This window comes from Rissa tridactyla, chromosome 6 (genome assembly GCF_028500815.1).
Source record: "Rissa tridactyla isolate bRisTri1 chromosome 6, bRisTri1.patW.cur.20221130, whole genome shotgun sequence".
Lineage (NCBI taxonomy): Eukaryota > Metazoa > Chordata > Aves > Charadriiformes > Laridae > Rissa > Rissa tridactyla.
In genome coordinates, this window is record NC_071471.1 from 39,854,763 (window position 1) to 39,876,810 (window position 22,048).

At 39.2% G+C, this 22,048-nt stretch overlaps 1 protein-coding gene across 4 annotated transcripts in view; it reads right to left on the minus strand.

Annotated features, from left to right (window-relative positions):
- Positions 1-22,048, minus strand: part of CABCOCO1 (ciliary associated calcium binding coiled-coil 1) — a 133,407-nt gene that overhangs the window by 56,639 nt on the left and 54,720 nt on the right. For 2 of the 4 annotated variants that reach the window (XM_054207041.1, XM_054207042.1), the window contains exon 2: positions 9,570-9,717. The exons of the other annotated variants lie outside the window; for them this stretch is intronic. In XM_054207041.1, coding sequence (XP_054063016.1) covers positions 9,570-9,588 — 19 coding nt within the window. In that variant the 5' untranslated portion in view covers positions 9,589-9,717. The remainder of the gene's footprint in view (positions 1-9,569; positions 9,718-22,048) is intronic. 4 annotated transcript variants of the gene reach the window in all.

Below are 22,048 nucleotides of genomic sequence, written 5' to 3' on the forward strand. Positions count from 1 at the left end.
AAGAGAGAAAAAGAACAGTGCTGACCACTGAGTGACTCTGAACCCCTCGGGACAGGAATTGACTTTCTAAGTCTTACACAGCCATGAGTACAATGGTGACAATGAGCAAACAAATAATTTAGCATAAGCTTAATGCAGGTCTTTGGGTTCATTGAGAGCACATAGGAAAGCGGCATTTCACTGACTGAGAACTACATTCTTCAGGGGACAAGTCCAGAGCACGCCAATTAATGTAGTAAGGAAAATTACCAGACGGAATAACCCAAATTAAACAACAAAATATATTGTAATGGCAAACAAAGATAAAAGTTGTTAAATACAACTTTACATATGTTTATATTATTATAAAATATATATTAAACTTATATACGTGAGTATTGTTTTTATGCAATACGTATATATATATGTTCTTTCTTCAGACTGCCTTTGGAGCTCAGATTCCCATCTCCTCTATGTCTTTCCTAAAGATATAAACTACCATTAATCTTGACATGAACTGGAACCGTGACATTAATACGTGCATGAACTGGAATATTAAACTCCATGCAAAAGACAAGATATTTGTCTTTTGGGCAAACTGTCTCCAAATTTCATTTTGATAGTCAAAACTTAACTTTTTAGTTTGAACTATTGTTCATTCTGTTGGCAGACCAAAGAATGTAGAAAGGCCCAACTGTGTAAAGTAAAAGCCTGAAACTAGTATTACATCTTAATAACACAGCAAAGCCTGTGAAAAAAAATAATTCACTGATTCCATTGTCCTTGCCCTTTTGCCCCCAAATGGGAACATCATTTCTTTCAGAGATTTCATATTTTACTTCTTTCATGTCTTCGTTGTGAAGCTCTATTGATTATTTTTTGCCACCTTCTCCATATGATGTTAACCAGCTTTTAGAATAATAGATAACAATTTAGGGCAGTAAGTGAAAAAATACATCCAGCTGAAATTACAAGGGGATTTTCAATAGAGAGACTATAATTACCCAAGACACAAGTTGGCTTGTGTATCAGAGCTTACGAAACCATCTTTTGAAAAAAAAAAAAAAAAAAAAAAAAAAAAATGCCCTGTGACTTTCATGCCAGCCTAGATCTGAGTGCAACTTTAAGCTTGTCATTATTTCCAGCTTAAATTGACTGTATTTTTTTCTTTGTACATGTGTTGGACTACACAAACAGCTTCCAAGGTTTCTCGATATTTCTTTACTTATTTAATATCAACTGGCAAGCCTGAATTAAAGGGACATAACATAATGTTTAAGTGATGTCTTAGAGCAGGATCACAACTATAGCAACAATACCTGGAGAGTCTGTATGGCAAGCGTATCCCCACTCTACAGAGCAGGGTCTATTCAAGAGAGTGAAATTTGTCACTGTGCAGCCTGGCAAAAAAAATGCTAAAGTACCCCTGCCATGAGAACCAGGTAATAAAATTGGGGTAGATGGCACACGTGTCTTCTCCTCGTGTACTTGGCATCCCAGAGTACAAATCCCACTGAGTGGATGTGCACACTCAGGAAGAATGTGTCCATATAGTCTCTTTAAATATCTAAGCGTAAAGGTTATTCTGTGATCACTAGGCAATATGGTTAAAATTACGATGAAGCTGTTTGCTATTGCCCTTCCTCTTTTCTTCCCTGACTTATTTGAGGTTATGGACTCATCTTGGCAGAGTACATTAAAATAAAAGGGTATATAACTCAGTAATCAGTCCTGGGAGCACTTTCCTTCCTGGATTCTGAATTTGAAATATCTGCTGTGCAAGCAGATGTTTATAGAGAACTGCAAGGAGGAGTTAATGTCCATATTCACTCCAAAAAGATTATGTAGTTGCATGTAAAAAATGAATTTGCAGAGCTCTAGAGAGCTTAAGTATATTACTTCTAGTAAAAATAAAAATCATTGAGGAGAGGACCTGAGGCCAGCACATATATTTGTGCTAAGAATATCACTAACTGCACACCAGCTCTGCCTGTGATGTCATAAGGAACATTTGTGGATTCGTTCTAGAACTGGGGTCAAATGCTTCCATAAGGTCTTTATTAAAATACATTATTGACTTAGTTGAGGCAGAATCTAAAATTAGCCTCTTGGGGAGTGAAAGTCTAATTAGTCTAACCCAGTCTAATCCATTCTTGGAACTCCAAATTCAAAGGAAGACAAAGATGGGGCACAGCTCCCAGACATACTCTGTTGATACTTGTGACTGTTGAGTTATGAAGAGCAATGGCATATTTTGGTCCACAGGGAGCAGAGTTACCCACATGCTGACCCTAGGAAATTTAGAAGCAGAATGAAAGCCTCGGTGCAACGTTTGACAATGTTCCTCGAGCATGAGCTTATGCTTTTCTCATTTACTTGAAGAGAAATTTGAAGGAAGATGACAGAAGTTAATGGAGTTTCATTATTATAAAGCAATGTAAATGAATCATCCTCCTTGTTTTAATATCTGTGAACAGTCTTCCTCTTCCTCGCAAACGAAACATACGAGATTCTGCTCAAGTTTTAATGCTGTTTGGCATCCGTGCGTATACTGCCAGGGATGTTCAGAACCACTTACATTAAGAGCAGATATTATTTTTACTCTAAAGAAGGGAACATATCCTTATTGATATTCAGCAAGTGGTGCGTTGTTGCAACCAAGCTATAATTTACTCACTTGTCTGACTGGATTACATTACTCCGTGCATTTTGTGGTTTCATCTGTGAAAAATTGAACTTTGGTTCTACTGTTGTCATTTCCCATAATTCTTTAAAAACAATCTGTGGCAAAAGGAGAAAAAATAGCTCCAATAGAAACTGCTTCTGGGGATGGCATTTGAAAGGACGTTATTTAGAGTTAATGAATTAGACTGAGAAGTTTGTCATATTCTTTACATGAGCTGTGAGTCAGACTTTTGTATACAAGTATTTCTTCCATTTGTGTACTTTGTAAAGGCCACGACTTCCTTTGTTCCCTGGGAACCCCGCAGTGAAAGCATTTGTCTTCAGAAGTACACGGCTTTGTTGGGCTGCACGAGTAATATTTCTAGTTGCTGTCCTCAACCTTTGGGTTTGCTCAGGAGCAGCCGTGCACCCGCCCGTTGTCATCCCTGGGCAGGGCTCCCCTCACTCAGCCTGGCAGCCACCTGAGCAGGACGGCAGCTCCCCAATTCACAGCAAAATCCAGTAGGGGTCCAGCCCACACAAGGATGGTAGGACCGAGCCATTACTTATTCATTAAATTAGCAATGAGAACTTGAATGCAGGGAAAACGTTCAGTCCCAAAAAACGGAGGATCGTGGATGCTCTTTCAACTGTGATTCCTTCCTCTTATGTAAATTTTGAAACTCCCTTTGATGAAAAGATCAAGCTCCAAAACCAGATTTATCTTCAAAAGATGATTATAGGCTTTCCTACATAAAACTGACCTTAAAGTTTTATCTCCTGGGTCTATCAAGCACAATCTAATTTTTCTCCTACCTTTTGCTTTTACACTAGCACACAGACTACGCGTTACTTTTTGGTAACTACCTTTTCCATGTTACCCAAGCCAATGAAGACATTACTCTTGATAAATGACTATTTAAATTTTAACTGCCTCTGCCACGTTTTAAAGTATAAACTGTAACTGGATGTTTTATATACATATGAGCAAAATATTTTTTCTCATAGCCACAGTGAAAAGTTGTTTTGTTGAAAATACAGAGAAATTGAATGCAATCCAAATAAAGCATTTTTTAAGTTGAACTCAGCCATGTAAATTTTTGATGCCAAAAAAGAACTAAAAATTAGAGGCTGCAAGTAGAGAATTATAATGGAAACCATTTTTCCAGTCTTACCTACACCTTTTGCTGCTATTCATGAATCCCATTATTGTTCGTATAATAATGGTAATCATATTTATTTCTGTATCAGGGAAAAAATTCTCTGTATGATTTCATCTGATGTTAATAAAATGTAAATCATTACACTAAGTTGATAATATTTATCTGCTTATGGAAAAAACGGACTCAATCTTCTTTCTCCCCATCCTATATAATTTATAGAAAAAAAATAATCAGAAACCAATTTTTAGCCAAGCATTCATCAGAGTACGTATTGTTAACAGGTGTTGTGTATTTCATTTACATTCCAACACTGTGTGCATGGGAAAACTGTAATACTGCTCCTAGGAACAAGTAGCATAATTAAAATTCTTTGCGAGTTTGATTTCCTGGGTATTTTCTTCCTTTAAAATAACTACATTGTAAACAAGAGCCCATTTCTTAGATTTGATCTATGGGTTGTACAGCTTATACTTCAGGTTCAAAATGGTGATTTAGACAATAATGCATAACAGCTGAATAGTTATTTATAATAGCACAGCACCTGCGGCAGATTGTCAGCTGAAAAAGCAAATCTAAATGCTTTCAAATTCTCTTGTGTATTATAATAGGAGTAGTAGTGGCCACTATAGATACAATAGTTAGGCACGTAATCTAACTTTTGTTTCTGATTGCATGCCATTTTCTCAATTTTATTCCTTTAAGACTGAAAATGTTCATACTTAGTGTCAGTCCATATGCATTTTAAAAAGTTCAGGCACAATTTAGCTTTTTGTTAATTATGGGTGTGTGTGAATAAAATTAAATATTAAATAGAATATAAAACTCTTTTCTCACAATTTCAAGATTTCCCAGACTTTCGTACATGCATAATTAACACAACTTTGGGGTGAGGTTTTTTTCATCTTGATTAATGTTGCTGAGCTCTCTGGAAAAAACAGATCTGAAATTTTAAAACTATAAAGACATTTTTCTCACCTCAGAATGTAGCAGGATTTTCCTATGAGCCTTTTAGCAGCGGCTCACGTTTAAAATTCTGAAATTGTGCATATGCAGTTTCCTTTTATATTTGGTTCCCTCCTGGATTCAAAAGGGCATTGGATCATTTGTATGATGATGTGATAACTCTGCAGTGATCTGAAACACATGTTAGGAAGAAATGTAACAGCTTGTTGCAGCAGCTCCAGGACCATAGGCAAACTGTCAGCGTGCTGATGTAACCTCCACCCACAACATGAAGTCCGTTTAGATGCACAGTCCACCGAGCAACGTTCAGATTTCCACCAGAAGAACAACTGGTAGGTGAACGTACAAGGACCATTCCCAACATGCAAGCACTCTAAACCCATTAGAATTTTCTAGGCAAGACAGAGTTTTAACTTCTTTTGTCTGTTAAATATCTATAAAAGTACCTATTTACCTTCTGAACGTTATGAGGCATAAGATTGGTAATGTGCTTTGAGATCTTCAGGGGCAAGGTGACAGGCAGTGTAAGTACAATGGTGCACTTCTATCAGAACAAGCAAAATCATCTTAGCTTCTAGTAACGCTAAAAACATAAGCAGAAGTAGAATCTGTCTCCAGATGAAAGGAAAAATAGTTTTCAAGGAGCTAATTGCTGTAGAATACAAACAATAGAAAAAGAAAAGACAGACATGACTGGCTTTTAATAGAAATAGCTGTAATGGAGGCTAGAAGCAATCCACTTGCTCTGGGGTGATGCGATGATGTCATTGCCAATTAGCACGAGTACTTTGTTTTATAACATCCATCTATTCGATGTATGACCTGTTTTAGTGTACAGCTACAAAATCATCTTTGGAGTGCTTCCACCGGAGCCAAGGGAGTTACTCCAGGAATTAGCTTGGCCAGTGAAGTAGTTCATACGCGATAGAAATACTCACAGAAACTTAGTCGGAAAAGAGTAATAGAGAGAGATTCATTCTTGCCATAAATCTTCTCGGCTTTGTGCTAATGTTATTTATCCACTGGAGATAGGGAGGACATTATATAATGTATGTATATTGTGTAATACGGGATAGCGGCTTTGCAATGTAAACTGTCCATTAGTAATGCAAAGCAACTTATTTTCATCTGCCAGATCATTACTGCAAATTTTTCTCCTGGGTTTTGACATGTTATAAATCTTGATGAAGTCAACATTTGTTCTCTTTATCCTTCGCTTCTGTTTGATTCACTCCATTTAAAATGCATATAAGCACACTGTAAGACCACTGAGCTTGATGTGATTTCAGTTGGACAACGTTTCCACTTCTAAATAGCTGATACCCCACATCTCAGCCCAGTTGAGCTGGGAGAGAGTCAGACGCTCCCCTGAGCATCCCTCACTCCACAGTGCCTGTACCACCGTAAGAATCAAAGGTTTTAAATGGGTTGAAGCCCAGCTTGAGAAAGCCAAGAGGAGCTGTGGCTGCGGCACAGTGGCCCTACAGCCACCCCCCAGCAGGGTGCCAGGGAACAAGGTGTAACAGCTCCTCCAGCATCCCTCTCCCCAGCAGTGACCAGCATCCCTCTAGAGCGGCACACGCTACTCAAGTGCGTTGGCAGAGATACATGATAAAGCAGCTTTTGGCTGTTTGGAGGGCAGCTGACTCAGGGTCTGACTCACATCCCGTTCAGCCTCCCATCCTTCAGTTGCGTGAGCACTTCTTGGCATTGCTTTTGTAAATGTAACAGTAAATGATTGCTAGCAGTACATTCGGCCCCTTGCCAGCCAATGACACCAAACCAAATGTGACCGCTTTTACCAACTCACAGAACTGACATCTCAAACAAGTTGCCATATGGTAAGTTTGTAGATACAGGTTCACCTGGATTTTATTTCATATGGCTATAATATTTATTTCACATCCTCACCATTTGCCAATGAAGAAAAGGTGGAATGAAAGAAGCGGCAGGCTGCAATTCACTCTGGAATGATTTCAGGTTTGGTGAGAATACCTGGGCTTATTCCTAACCCTTTGTCTATAATGTCCATACAGTACAGAATGACATACTCATCTGGGCTCCTGCCTTGGCCAGCTGCTTCTCATCAGTAAACCTGCAGCAGCATCCACATTGTTGCACCCAACTCCCTCCCTAGGAGGGCAGTTCTACATCAAGGGAGTAGCTTTGCATTCCAATGCCAGGATTATTTGCAAGCTGGATATTATTCTGACTACCTTATAGGATAACGACGTTGAAAGAAAGAAATGGGCTTGTAGGGCACCTGTCCTATTCCACTTCCCACTGAAGATCCACAAACACAGCCACTGCCAGCTCTTCCACACAATTATGCTTTATCTGTAGCTTAATGTTTTCTTTATTTAGCTGTTAGTGTAGCCTCTATCACCGAACGTTCCAAGCAGGCGGATGAGAGCAGGAGCCTAGTGCCGCAGTTGGTACTTCAGCTAAACGAGTTGCATGTTATCACAAGGTCCACGATGTCTGTGCCTGGTGTCTCATCATCATCCACAGGTCTCATGCCATAGTTTCACTGAATAGTCAAAGCTGAACCCACTGGCACCTCAAGACAGTTAGAAGGGCAACATTTGTATATCCTTGGAGTCGAGAAAACTGTAACAAAATCACTCCAATACACACAACAGGCTGGTTATGGCAGAATGATCGTAAAAATGAAAATAAAGACTTTCATTTCCAGCTCTTAACTTTGCCTCTCGCACATTTTTGTGGTTTTGGTCAAGCCACTAACAGAGTTTTAAAAAGCGATTTCGATATAAAAATAGGCACCCAGGATTTTCAGAGCATCAAGGCTATTGTAACTTAGACCTCAGAGCGTTTCTAAAAATCACTGAAGGGGTGTATCTCAACCTTTCACGCAAACTTAAATTTTCTTTCAAGATTGCTCTCCGCTTCCTTCAAATTCTTGATTTCATTATGGAGTAATTGCATACACTTTCTAGAAATCTTCTCAGTTTACAAGGACCTACTAAAAATTACTTCATTCATATTTATAAACCACAAGTAAAGCTGTAAAGCTTTTTTCCTACAGTAAGAATTACTCTTTTAGCATTGCTTATATATATTTGTAGGAGGTATTTATTGGATTTAATAATCCCTACTCTGTGGGAAGCCTGCAAAAATTAAGATTTAGCTGACATTCATTTACCCAGGAAATCCTGATTAGTGGAATCTTACATAAGAAATATATAAAAGTAACGCAGTTCTGTATTCTCTTTAGGAATAGGCTCTGGGGATCTGGATTTTCCCCTCTTTGGACAAGCACCTCCAGGGAATTTCAACACAGGACTTGGTAGATGTTGCTTCTTTCTTTCTTTGTCTTCCATTCCCATAAGCCATCTCTACTTTTCTATGACTACCAAAAAGCTGGCAAGGGGACATCCTTTATTTTTAAATCATACTTAGCTCCTTAAACAGTTCACTGACTAATAATTACAGGTCAATAAGATAAAAGCATAAAGCACATTTTCTGCATGCTTTTTGTCTGAGGTGAGTTCCCAAACACTTCATACCATACATGAATACTACAATTTGCCAGATAACCAAATGTAGAGTCATTGGTAACTCAGCTGACTTTCCCTTGCTGCAGTTAGCAAGGATTATAAAAGTTTGTTTATGAATTCCAGCAACGCCTGTGCGTTATGACACATTTTAAGATTAAGGTCAGGGTTAGTCTGTGGTCCAGTTCTGTTCACTCTGGCTTCTGGACAGGCGCAGCAGAGCTGCCCTGGGTACAGGGGTATCAGTGCCTTAAACAACGGCTTCCCTCTGCTGCAGCAAGGATGCTGCCTTGCTCCTTCTTGCAAACACGCGGACATGGAGCAGGCCCTGTTTTGTGCTTTTCTAGTTATCAGCACCACTCCTTTTTGGCAGGAACAAGCGATACACCACAGCAGAACAGCCAGCAGCCACGACCGGTTGCCAAACCTTTCGTGTAGCTAACAAGAATGTAATTTTTGGCTTCAGGCTACAGAAGATGATGAAGCCACCCCTTTGCATCTCCCCCCTCACTCTGGCAGGCAGGAAATACCTTTCCTCTGCCACATCTATTAGGGAAAGTTTGATGAATGATGACCCTGTAGTATCCTGTATTTACATCAAAGTGGCAGAACCATATTGACTTGTTATCCCATACCATTTGATGGTAGTCACTGCACCACTGAATCCCGTATCTTATGTGTGACCGTTTTGAGCTTGACAAGCTGCCTGACAGCAAACTGACACCTGATATTCTGATACCCTTATTCACTTTTTATAGATTAAAGCAATATAAGCCCATAGGTCATATTTGACTATTGGAGATAAATAGTTTATTAGCAACAATCCGTCATATTTCAAAGTATTGGGCAACAGGCAGAGAAACTCTTAAAAGATGCTATAATTATAAGGCTGAGTAATTTCTTTATATTTATTTTAATAGTATGTATTTTAAAGTGCCCTCTGGGAGCAAAAAGATGTTTGTAGAGATAAAGCTGTAGGGAGTAGTACATTCATGCCAACACGTGTAGCTGAACCACCAATTTTGTTTTATTAATTTAGTTGCTGGATTTGTTCCTGATATCTACAGCTGTATTATCCCCTCACAGAGGTGGATGAGTGGGCGGAATGAGGTTGATTACAATTGATTTAGTAACCAAAGAGTAATTTTTTCCATTGTTTGTTCAGCACATTACTAAACATGTGGCTTAATTACACTTGCCTTGTGTTCTTTTCAGTCTGGTATTGCTTATTTTACTGAGACACTGATTTATGCAAAATATTAATTGAAATAGAAAACAGACTTACTGTGAGAGCTGACATCCATGAAAACATTAGTTACTCATATTTTGCGCCGAGCCTATTGGACTTCTCAGGGGAATCGGTGTTTACAGTTCAATTTGGAACAACACGGGCTCCCTCCTTCCAGAAAGGGTTGTAGTGCATGTACGACATCCTGGAGGACAGGTCAGAACTTCAGTTTTTCCAACAGCCGCAGAGGGAAATCCTCAGAGTTCTTCAGTCAAAGTCTCAAAAATGTGCTGAGGTAGCTGTTCCGTTTCAGTGTGATTGCAATAATTGTATGCAAATGTCTCATTAAAAGCAATTCAACTTTATATGGCTATAAATAAGCTACTATGCTGTTGTAATGTGTTTCCAGGCCATTAAGTAGTTTAATAAAGATTCATGGATTCTCTCAATAGGTTGGGTAATCAAAAAACCCACCAACCCACCCCCCAAAAATCAAGGAGCTATATGTTGAGAGATCTTGTTTTCTTTTCAGAGTCATCTTTGTAATTAATCTGTTTGGAATAAATGGTTTACTAAATATAAATAGAAAATAATGTTCAGTCGCAGAACTCATAACTCAATATATCCAGGAGGAATGTTCTTGTATCTCATTTCCTATTCAGGATTTTAATTCAATCCATTGAATTTTGCTGTCTCTTTTTCATAAACCAAAACTAATATACAATCAACTTTATAACCAGATAGTGAGAATGTAGAATTAAACGGTTTTGCAGAGAGACACATAAAATCCTTCCAAATATTTTTAAGACAAAGTATGAAATTTTGTAACCTTCACTACCCACTAATAGGATTCAGATATCCACTGTGAAATGATCCAAATATTTCCTGGGTAACAGCCTTTACAGTTATAATATTAACATTTTAAAAAAAAAAAAACAAACAACATAGCTAACGCACATATCTCTACACTGCAATACAGAGATAGTCATAGAAACCAAGAGTAGACAATGAGGGGAAAGCAAAGTGAGCCACAGTATCAAAGCCAGCAGAAACAGCAGAGAGAAGGGTTCGGATACCACCACCAAAACTGCATCCAAGACTCTGGCAAGAATAGGAAACATAGAGCAAATCCAAAACAGAATTTAAAGTTTGGCTATGAGGAGGTGGGGTCTAGATACACAATTTCTCTGTGGCATCATTAGGCAACTGAAATGCGTGTACACGACAGCACACACTGCAGGCACATTATTGCCTCCTGCATTCCCCTCCGCCTGGCCTAGGCCTCACCAAAATGATTTTCTTTTGCTTGGTACTTAAAACTAAGATGGGAAAATTAACAGATTGCCTAATAAGAACACTAGCCATTGTGTGAGGCAATAAAAGGGTGTTTTGCCTTAGTTTAGCCTCCAAAAATTCTCAAGGATTCAGAAACAGAAGAAAGTACAGCTAGACTCCAAGGAGAAAAAGAGGAGAGGGAAGGCAGGAAGGAGGAGAAGAGTTGAAGTTTCGGTGACTTTTTAACTTCAGTAAGAAAGGACAAGATGATATTACAAGGTTGTGGAGGCATCAAGAGGAAAAAAGGGAAGAGAGGTGGTGGGGCACAGAAGATATGGTTATTCTGGTCCCTGAAGTTGGCTAAAACAGGACACGGACACTGTAAGTGCAAGGTACTATTAGACACATGGTAACTCTTAAATGGCAACCACTGTGCACGCTGTCTGGTTTGCTTCTGCTGCCTTTCACTCCAAGCTGTCATGCAAACAAACCAGAGACAATTATTTCAAATCCCAAATGCTTTCAGTGGCAATTTCAGGAGGTGTAACATACCCTGCACTGGTGTCTGTAGATGGGCACAGTGCAGGTTGTAAAGTGAGGCAGCAGGAGCACCTGCCACAGCCCCTAACTCACCACTAATTCACCACTCCGGGTTGTCCCCTACAGATTCCTGAGCTGTTCCCTTCCATGTCCAGCAAACAGAAGAACAACTACATTTTCCCAACACTCCTGAGAATCTGGAAGCCTGTATTGGAGCATACCAGTTCTTGCCTTCTCTGTGAAGGGCTGACTGCCGCTGCAGTGTTTACACAGCTCACAACTGGGTCTTGTACCCTGGAAAGGGAGGAAAATGAAAGGCATAGAGTTGCAGATCTACTCAAGTACTACCCATTTGGAAGTCAGCTCAGAACAGGTGCCAGGCACAGGGGGACAAGCCACCAGGTCTACAAACAAGGCATTTTCTCCTCCCCGAGGAAGTTCTAAGCCAAAGAGGTAAACCTGAGCAATTTCCAAGCTGGGCAGCTCCTAACGAAGTTCATGGGCAGCACTGATGAGCAAGGTCTGGTTTTGTGAACCTTTGAATACTGTTTTCAAAACCTCTTCAGCTATTGGAGATTTCCCAGTGTTAATGTCTTGCATCCTTCAACAGTTTGTAGCAGCCTATTAAACATGGTCTTACTATGATACACCCCTAAACCTTTCCTCCTCTTGGAATGAAATCACAGCATGAGGCAAGATGTGATTCAGTGATACAACATACATAGTGACAATTTTCCAGAATGCAATTAGAGGAGAAAAAAAATCCAAACCCATCACAGTCACCCTCACATAGTAGCTTGGAAACCTGAACCAACAGAATTAAAAAAACAAAACAAAACAAACCCAAAAAACAACACACACAGAAAGAAAGAGAAATAACTCCAAAATGAATTGTTAATTCAAGATTGCAATATAATCTGTATAAAATATTTAAACTGTTTTTCTATTTATTCCTGAACCTATAGTGATTAAAATGCAGCCATAATACACTGTGTTGCTCTTTTTTTTAATCACAAATGCAATTTTAAGCAAGTAGACAAACTCTGGGAAATTAAAGTGAATATTTATGTCCATATAAACTTCTTAATGGCAACATTCTTGCTGTGAGCACAGCAGCTGAAGAGGGTGGATTAAATTATTTTGGCCAGATCCTGTTACTATTGTTTTCGTTGGCAAAATTCCCACTGACTTAATGGAAGCTGGATTAGATCCTGACTTGAATAAAGTACAATTCTCAGATGCATCTATAACATAATCGCTGATATTTCATGCATATACTCTAGTTTTCATGTCTGTTTTCCCTCTGTGAGTTTTATTAATGCTCTGAAAACACTAATCAGGTAAACTATATACCAGTGATTAAAGGCGTGCAGTCTTGTGTTTCCAGGATTTAGGAAAATTTGTGTTTTACTCATATTTGGACTCAGAAACCACAGGCTGAATGATATCCAGCCTCTTGAGTACAGAGCTTCAAACCTTGGTATGTTTAGTTCCTCCTCCTGCAGGCTTTGCAATGCATATGAATAGCATTTATTTAAAAGGCTAGGGAATTACAACGTATTTGGCAGTCAGCAGATGCTGTTGGTATGATATTTTCTTTCTCTTTCTACCATTTCCATCATTCAGGAGTACTCAGAGCACCCTGGATAAGCTAGGAAGCTCTTGGGCTTCATTCCTTCTGTCTTGAATGATGATCTCATAGAGAAGAGAACAAGATGACAAGGCTATTCTCTGAGCTTCCAGAAATTTTAAGAGGGCACATTAATGTACAAAGGACACTGCTTCATCAAAGGTCTTGTATTAGAAGTGGTAATTCCATCTCCCTAGACAGCGTGCTTCAATAACTGCAGTTCTTCAGGCAGATACTGCTCAGCTTCCTATCGAATTTGGAACAGCCACTGGCTGTCACACCAGCAGTTCCACTTTAGAAGGACCTTGTCCTGGCACACACATCTGACTTTGCTGTTCTCAGCAAGCCACTTTTAAAGATCACTAAGAGCGTGCTCTGTAACAGTTTCATGTACCAGAGAGGTACAGACATGAAGTCTGAGGCCTACCTACCTGACTTCAGATGTAGATACAGCTCCAAGAAAGAGAGAAGAGCCCTGGAAGGAGGCTCAGTCAGAACACCAAAGTTCAAGCTGTCCTTTAAGATATCTTGTTCCTAGAAAAAAATATAAGCTGAAGTGGTGAGTCTGAGAGGTCCCCAGGACCATCAGAGCTAACGGGAATTAGTAACTGTGTACTCCATATGCTGTGGATCAGGCTCTGGTTTGGCATACAGAGAGGGGAGTGGGTTTTCTAAACAAGTACTCCAACTCTGTGGAGATTTATCTGTGATTACTAGTGGCCCATCTTTGTTTCAGTTTGGGAAAGCAACGTTACTCTAAAATGACAGTGTAATTTCCTATGCAGAGGCTGTTTCTCTGTATGACTCATCTATGTATTGTACTCCAAGATGTAAGTATGAATCATGGATAACTGATAGAAAAATGCAAATGAATCCATTAAACTTTATTTTTTTATTATGCTTTACACAGAGCAACTTTTTTTTTTTTTTTCTCCTGACTGTGAAACTTACTGGAAATAAATTGGATCAAATCCAATTGAGAAATCTTTGCATTATATAAAGCCGCAGGGTTTTTTGTTGTTGTTTCAATGGGGCCAGGGATGAGGCGGTGGTTGTTAGTGCGGTTATTTTGTTGCACTAAGCATACAGCTGAAGCTTTATGGCAAATGTCATTAGCAGCAACGTAGTTAGGAAGGTTTTTTGTTTGTTTGTTTTAAATGCAATAACAGGGATAAAAAACTGACTGTAGGGCTATAGGTAAGAATTTAAATACAGTAATTCCAGGGTTAATACCTAGCATCTAATGAATAAGTACATATTTGAGAAATTCACTGCAGACCTGTTTTAAAGGGAATGACCTGCTGTAGCAGGTTAACCTTACAGCATAAGGGAGTAATTTAGTAATAAGATGGAGAAGTCACTTATGGTGAGGAACCTTTGAGAGGAGCAGATTGTGAGCACCAGCAACACTGAGGCGGTGCTCGGGCACCGAGTGCAGGAATGAGCCAGCAAAGAACCGGGTATTCTCTGCCCGACGCTGTTATTGACAGTGCCTGGAGACCCGCGGGGAGAGAAGCCAGGGACCCACAGCCCTGTGACTGGTCTTGGGACCATCTTTTCAGTCTCCAGGGACGCCTGCGAGGAAAAGGATGGTCATTTCTAAAGAAGGACATGTGGTGTGACTGGAACAATTAAGCTAACCCATTGATTTCTCTACTGGACTGTGCCAGCTCTTCCACAGAACAGGGAAGATGTGAAATTCCAAAAAACTGCATATATCCATGATTGAAGCGTTTTGGTATCCAAATCTATCTAGTCCCTGCACTGTCATTTGGTCTTAAACTGTGACGCCAGCATCAACTATGCAATTAGGACTGCTTTGAAGTTTAAGGAGGGCAGAACTAAACCCGTGAGTCTAATTAAAGCTACCAGATTAACAATATTAGATACAGAAACAAAGACCTCCTAACTTCCAGTGCTGGAATTTTACCGTAGTTTTATCTTGTCTCAGAGCTTTTTTCCATTACAGAGACCAAATTAAAGTGCATGGGGTTTTGATATATTATTTTCTGTATGCTGCTGCTTTTCCTATTTTAAGACCATAACACTGATTCAGAAGAAAAGGGACTATTATGCCTGGCATAATGACCAAAACTCAAAATACCTTTTCCTGGAGTCCCTGGGGCACCAGGACATTTATTCCTTTGATGAAATTAAACTGACAATGCCAGCTTAATATTCTTCTATAAAGAGATTAGGATAGCTTGTATTTAACTGTATTTTGGGATTCAGCAAACGTCCAACCTGTCCAAACCTCTGCTTTCTGGAAGGACTATTGCTAGGTCTGATTCCTTATAAGTAGAGCAATTTTATAAGGTAGTTGCCAAAGTAAGAAAACATAAAAATGCAACGCTAGCTCTAATATTTACTTTATGCTTTTTGAGACATTATGTCCTGAAGTGAAAAAAAAAATGTAAACTTCATAAATCTCAAAATCTATAATTAAGAACAACATCTGACGAGATTATTTTTTTCCAGCTGACAAATAAATGTCACTTTTAAAGGAGTCTTCCACAGAGTGCTAAAAACAAGCAAAGGGGCAAAAAATTGCTCTGTCTTCATTGGTAGACACCAGGGAGAGGTTTTTGATAAGTACTTACAATGACTGCGCCGTTGACTTGGCGCACACATCAAAAGCCTGACAGACTTGATTCATGTTTCTGTGCAATACAAACAATGACACGGAGGCCGGATCCGAGCAGCTCTCAGCGAGTAATTGAAGGTAGCGCAAACAGATCCTAAAGAACAAACGACGCAGTTCTGCTCTTAATAAAAAGAATTGCAAGCTAGACATGCACATTGCTATTTCATGTTTTCCTTCAGTTATTTATTTAATTTTAAAAAGCCCTTTTTGCCTTGGGGCAGGGACTTCCAGGGGCTAACCAGTACAGGGACTTGGTAAAAAGCACCGATTTCTTGTAGCTGGTGGGGCATTTTTGCACTAACCGGTATAAGTTTACCGAGGTGATCTGCCTCCTGTTGCTACAGAAGTGAAAATGCCTTTGCAAATGAATACACGTTGACCCTGTACACTTACAGGCAACGTAACTGGAATGTGTCTTGCTTGATTAGATATAGCTGCAGTGGCTCTCCATAGCCATTTCTGGATTGGGAGTACTGTTCTAAATAATACAGTACAAGCAGTTCTGTTTTTAAATACAATATTCTTTTCACCGGTACCAAGGCAAATGAATAGGAAATTACCAGCATCATAGCAAATTACACTAGGTCAATACATAATGCTTTCGTTTTCCAGATGTCTGAATTCAAGTCATTTCCTCTAAAGACGTTCATATGTCTTCCAAATTAATAATGCATTTTCTTGTTACATCTTATGGAAAACTATGCTGGTGTATCATTCATAGCAAAGCCAGAGGCAATACACATTTAAAACCAAGAAACTTGGGAGCATGTATATTGGGAGAAGCTTGATAGAAAGATAGAAGGGAGGATACAGAAGGTTAGAAGGATTAAAAATAATTTTATTTATTTATTTATTCAAAATTCTTTTCCTTTGGTCACTAAAGCATGATTAGTTCTGTGTTCGCTTCCAACATGCCTGATCTCAATAGTTGTTTAGGTCAACTATTGTCCACAGATACTTGGGGAAGGTGGGGGGAAAAGGGAGTCTTATTTGAAACAGAAGATATTTATAAGGTTAAGTGCTCTGAATGCAGCACTGGTTAGGGATCTAAAACTCTAACTTCCTTGAAGTTTGACATATCTTAAAGTGGGCATTAAAGTAATTTTTAAAGTGAAAGAAGAAAGAAATCAAAGGCTTATAAAAATGTTCTGTTTAAGCTGTCTTTTCACCATAAAGGTGTGGGTTTTTATTAAACATGCTAAGTGTTGTAGAAAAGTTTCCTTTGACTAGAAAACGCAGCCCAGGGCTGCATTTAAAAAGATGAGGTTACATATTTTGAATCTCTGCTAGCTTACATCATCATTTAAAGCCAAGAAAAATTAGTTTCAAATTTTTATTGAAATCAAAATTTTATGCAGGTGTTTTCTGTTCCTTTAGGAAATTTTATGCTCATTTTCCCTGAAAATTAGTTTAAGCAAGTCCCTGATTTGAGAGCTCCAGCATTTTAATCTGCGAAGAAGTCGGACAGCCCATCCAGGAAAGAACAGCAATAATCACATCTGGAGGCAAACAAAGCATAAATCACTGTGCTGGCAACCCGCCAAGACAGTAGGGGACAAGTGTAAAAAATATTACTGAAATGGCAGCACAATATTCTAACCACATGCTGTTAACAAGACAAAACAAGGTTGAACATTATTTCTATTGTCACAGATCACTGCATATCAGAAGAAAAAAAGAGTGGGGTCTTGCAAACTGAGGGTCAAATTCAATTGTGAAGTAACAGGGAGCAAGTCCTTTGAGAGACAACAGGAAAGTAGCACTTCTGTACATCAAAAACCACACTTAACCCACAGGTATTCCAGTTGGGAAGGGTTAAGTATTCAGTAGTCGGTATTTCCAGTAAGTGCATTAATATTATATTCCTGATTTAAAATACAACCACACAAGTTCGAAGCAAATCAGGCTGGAATGGTAGAGGGCACTTGGAATGCTACACACACTGGTGACAGTTTAGTTTGTCATCAAAAAGCAAATATAACTGCATGAGAGGAATGCCAAAGCACTTCATTATGTAAAGATTTACATGATGCATAAAAACATTATCAACTAATGCTTAAATATAAGCAAGACACTCCAGTGCAGCTCAAGGATCCATTATTTTAGACATTGGTCAGAAATAAAAGGGGTAACCTTTGCCACAAAAAGTATGTTTTAAGATATAATTTTGTAAAGAATAATTAAATTATCATGCAAGTAAATTCCCCAATAATAACCCTGCAATCTGCAATATCCAATGCAATCTGACATGATATCCATCACTACCCTCATATAAAAAAAGTGCCTAAGATTGCAGGCAGACAGAAAAGTGCTGACTTTCTGAAAGGGAAAAGACCTCAAGTACATGGCATAGAAGACAAGCAAGAAGACAAGCAATGTATTATAGGTCTTGCAAGACTCACTCCATGTTTCAAGCCTGATGAAATGAAGCTGAATTTTTGTTTAGAACCTATTTACAAGGTTCTAAACTACTTTAGTTACAGACACTAAACACAGCTAATAGAAATCAGTAATTTGATGAGCTTTCCACTTAGGGATGGAATTCTGAAAGAATTTATAACTGACACCAACTGTAATAAACTGGAATTGCAACTGAATACTGAAATTATGCTTCAAGAGCAGTTACCATTTCTTTAGATTCCTATGAAGGTCAAGTAAGCCACGAATTCTAATTCATCAGAAATGGGTACCTTTGGTACATGGTTAAAGAGAAAAGGAGCTTTCTAAAAATGCCAAGAAAATGATTAGGCAACATGCAATGTCAGAAAGAATATGGAGACTTGAAATATTATTGTATGAATAATATTTGCTATCAAAATGGCCTATTTCCATCACAAAGCAAATGTAAGACTAATGCTAGACTAGATGACCTTTGAAGGTCCCTTCCAACCCAACACATTCTATGATTCTATGACCACATAAAGGTAGCTCTATGGAAACAGGCAGTTCTGGTTGCACTTCAAGTCAGCTGGATGCAAGCTGGTTCCAGGCAGCTGTGCCAGCTTGGTACCAGGGCCATGGAGAGGAAGGCCATCTGCAATCCCCAGGCTGATGTTTGCTTTGGGCATCAGCTTGGGCGATGGGAGAGCACACACTGGGCTACCTACACTTGGCCATTTTAATACATTCTGAGATGACCAGCAGAGAGGTTCCCACGTGTGTACCCTGTCCTAGAAAAAAAACTCATTTACAGCATGTTTCTGTGAAGGTGGTAAAGCTTAATATGAGACTCCCCAAGTTCAGAGAAGCAGAAAGGGCAGACTTACAGACAGCATTAAACAACCAACTAACACAAGTGCCAGGCCTCCAGATATGGTTGCTGCCTCCTGATACCACAAAATAGATTTAAAATCAATTAGCATAAATGGATTCAAACTGGGAGGAGATTAATTTTGTGCCATTACCTTACCACCTAAAACCTCAGAACTACTTGGATGATACTAGTTTCCTGAACACAATCTTTTACTAAGGGTTTGTGCACGCTTTTGCTATTTCTTGCCAGGGTCAATAATCTGTTTGGAAATTATTCTGCCTGTAAAGCAAGAAAGCACTGCTACGTGATAGCTTTCAGTTTGGTGACCCCCTTGAGCTTGATACTACACTTTGAACAATAGCACACAATACAAAAAGTGAACAGATTTTCTTTTTCCTTAGCATGGAAAACATATATTGATACCCAAGGGCTAACCGTCACTGTAAAGCAGATCCCTCTATGCTATAAATCCCACAAATCTAGTTTCTGTAGAAGGAAACCACTGTACAACACTCTGGAGGAGGTCTAAGAGGAAGAGACAGAAGATTCAGAAACAAATCAGAAAGACGGGGGGGGGGGGAAAAAAAAAGCTTAAGAAGTTTGATGAAACAGGATGAAAGCCCGATTGATGAGAGACATTACTTCTATTCCTGTCAGCTTAAAGAAATTTGCTGGAGCACAAAGTACATATAAGTTGGCAAAGGAAGCATGCAGTTAACTGCCTGATGAGAAAGGGAAGCAGAGCATTCATCCTTTCTTCTGTTAGCCAATAGTTAGCAGTAGTGTGACTTATTTAATCTCATGTTTTTTCTGAGAGCAGGTAAAATTGAATGGACTTATGTTCTGTCCTGCTGCCCTGCACTTGTGGGGCAGCACTAATGGGGTACCGTCACTGCTTGGGGCACCTGACTTTCTGCACTCATGCTGGAGGGCTAGTTTCTCTAGGGTCCTTATGATTTTCCAGCAAATAGGATAGAAGATGCAATAAATTGCTCTGAACTGCCATATGTGTGTTCCCGATTCCAGATTTACCAACTCAAGATAGCTGTATGAAGCAGACCGTGCAAATTCGGCTCTAAATATCAACCTTCTTCCAAACGTTTCCATTCCTGCCCTCTTTCTTTGAATTGCATCACAGTGCTATGAGCATATTATTTTGTGTCACATAAAACCAAAACACTGCGTTAAAACATTTTCATTACCAACTGCCTCTTAAAAGATTATTTTGGAAATCCATTTTGATTTTCCAATACTTTGTCCCTTCCTAGTTCTGTCATATTCCTCTCTCCCTACCACAGCTTTTTAAGTCTGCTCCCACTCACTTCTAATTCTTTGTCTCGCAGACGTTTGTCCGTGAGGTAGAGAATAAGGGATTATTCACCAGAACGCAGTGGCCCCCACCCATACTCTTTAGAGCAAGTTAAGAAAGATGGTAAGAAACTGCTTTCCCTTAACACACAGTCACAGTTCAAAATGAAAAATAAAAACCGCCTATAAATCAAAAGAACTGTTTAGACAAATGTAATATGGAGGGCTGGCTGGAAAGCACGTTTTCTTGTTTGCAGGCTTTATTTGCTTGTTTATTTATTTTAACTCAGCTGGGGATGAAACTCATACACATAAGGAGCTCCTCACACTGGAGGAAGCTCAGCAAAGCAGATACTAGTGTCAGTTCTATAACTGCTGCCGGCAGCAGGAAGCTGGTGTGCCTGTTTCCTAGTCCAAGCAGCACACCCAGAACCTGTGCACCTCCACGGAGGCATGAGCGTGTTGGGCTGCAAAGTTTGGAGAGTGCTCCAGAGCTGGGGATCTGGATATGTCTCAAAGCCAGGCAATCCTGGATTGGGGAACACTTATCCTCCCATCAGTGGAAACTATTGCTGAGGAGCCTTCAACACGATGAGGAGCACAGCAGGCTTGACTCATCTTCCTTCTGATGATGGAAGGAAGGATCCTTCCCTTACGCCCAAAAGAATAGGTGAGCACCAATTTGCTGTCACCAAGATATGGTACAACAAGAAGAACCTGTGCTTACCCTTTTCTCTGCTTTGTATGTCTAGAATTGTCCTCTGAGCGTTTCACCTGGTGGAATATCCGACCATGCTGCCAATACTGGAATATGTTCATCAATCATAAAAAATAAACCTGGTTACAAACTCAGCTACACACGACAACACCACCAAACTAATTAGATTCTTGATAGAAATTTGCCATATTCTATCACTTTGCTTTGCTTTCAATACCTGATTCTGATCTTATGCCAGTTTTGCACTGGCACAACTCGTTTGACTTCAGTGGAGCTAATGCTGATTTGTAGCAGCAGGAAATCAGAATAAGGCTCTTATTTTTCCTTGGCAATGTGTCCCTAGGGAAAGCTTGTCCATCTCCAGCAGCTGTTACTTTGCTACATCTGTCTAACTTTCCTTTTTAATGTCCATTTTTTCAAGTTTTTTTTATGTCAATCAGTGTGAGATAACATCATTCAGTTTTCCCTCTTGCAATCAAGTTTTAGCAATCACAGCCAGATGTTGTTTTCATTACAACCCCAACCCCTTTTTCAATAAAGTTTCAATGTTTAACTATCAAAAGCACTCTTTACTTTCCTTTCAATTGCCAGACCTTAATGCTTTCATAATCTATTTCACCCTGACATCCTGTCTGTCTACAAATATGGCGTGTTTGATCACCCCTGAATGTTTGCCTTTGTGTTCTTTTCACTTTCTTTTCCTGTTTCTTCTGCAGAGTGTACTTTATCCTCAAACCAGGTCAGTCCAAAATACCACAATACATTTCTCTATCTAAAGATATTTAGAGATCATTAGATAGCAGGTGGGGGAGGGCAGATGGAGGCAGATAAAAATTTATCGATTTCAGGATCTGAACTTTAAAGAACTGCTTGATCCTTTTCTTTCAAAATTCTGGACATATTGGGGAGAGATACAGTTGATATATTCAGTATTATACTCTGTGTCTATAGGGATAAGTTCCTTCACATCCCAACCTGCATTTGATTTTTATGTTATAAAATACAGACAGTTCAGCATCTAAGGAAATGTTTCTATAAGGGATGAAAAAATAAAATACTTTAAACAAAATCACCACCTCCGCATTGTACATTGCTCAGGGGCTCTTATGTGGCTACACAGTTGTGCTAACAAGAGGATATAGTCTTACTCAGGGAGGAAAGTAAGAAC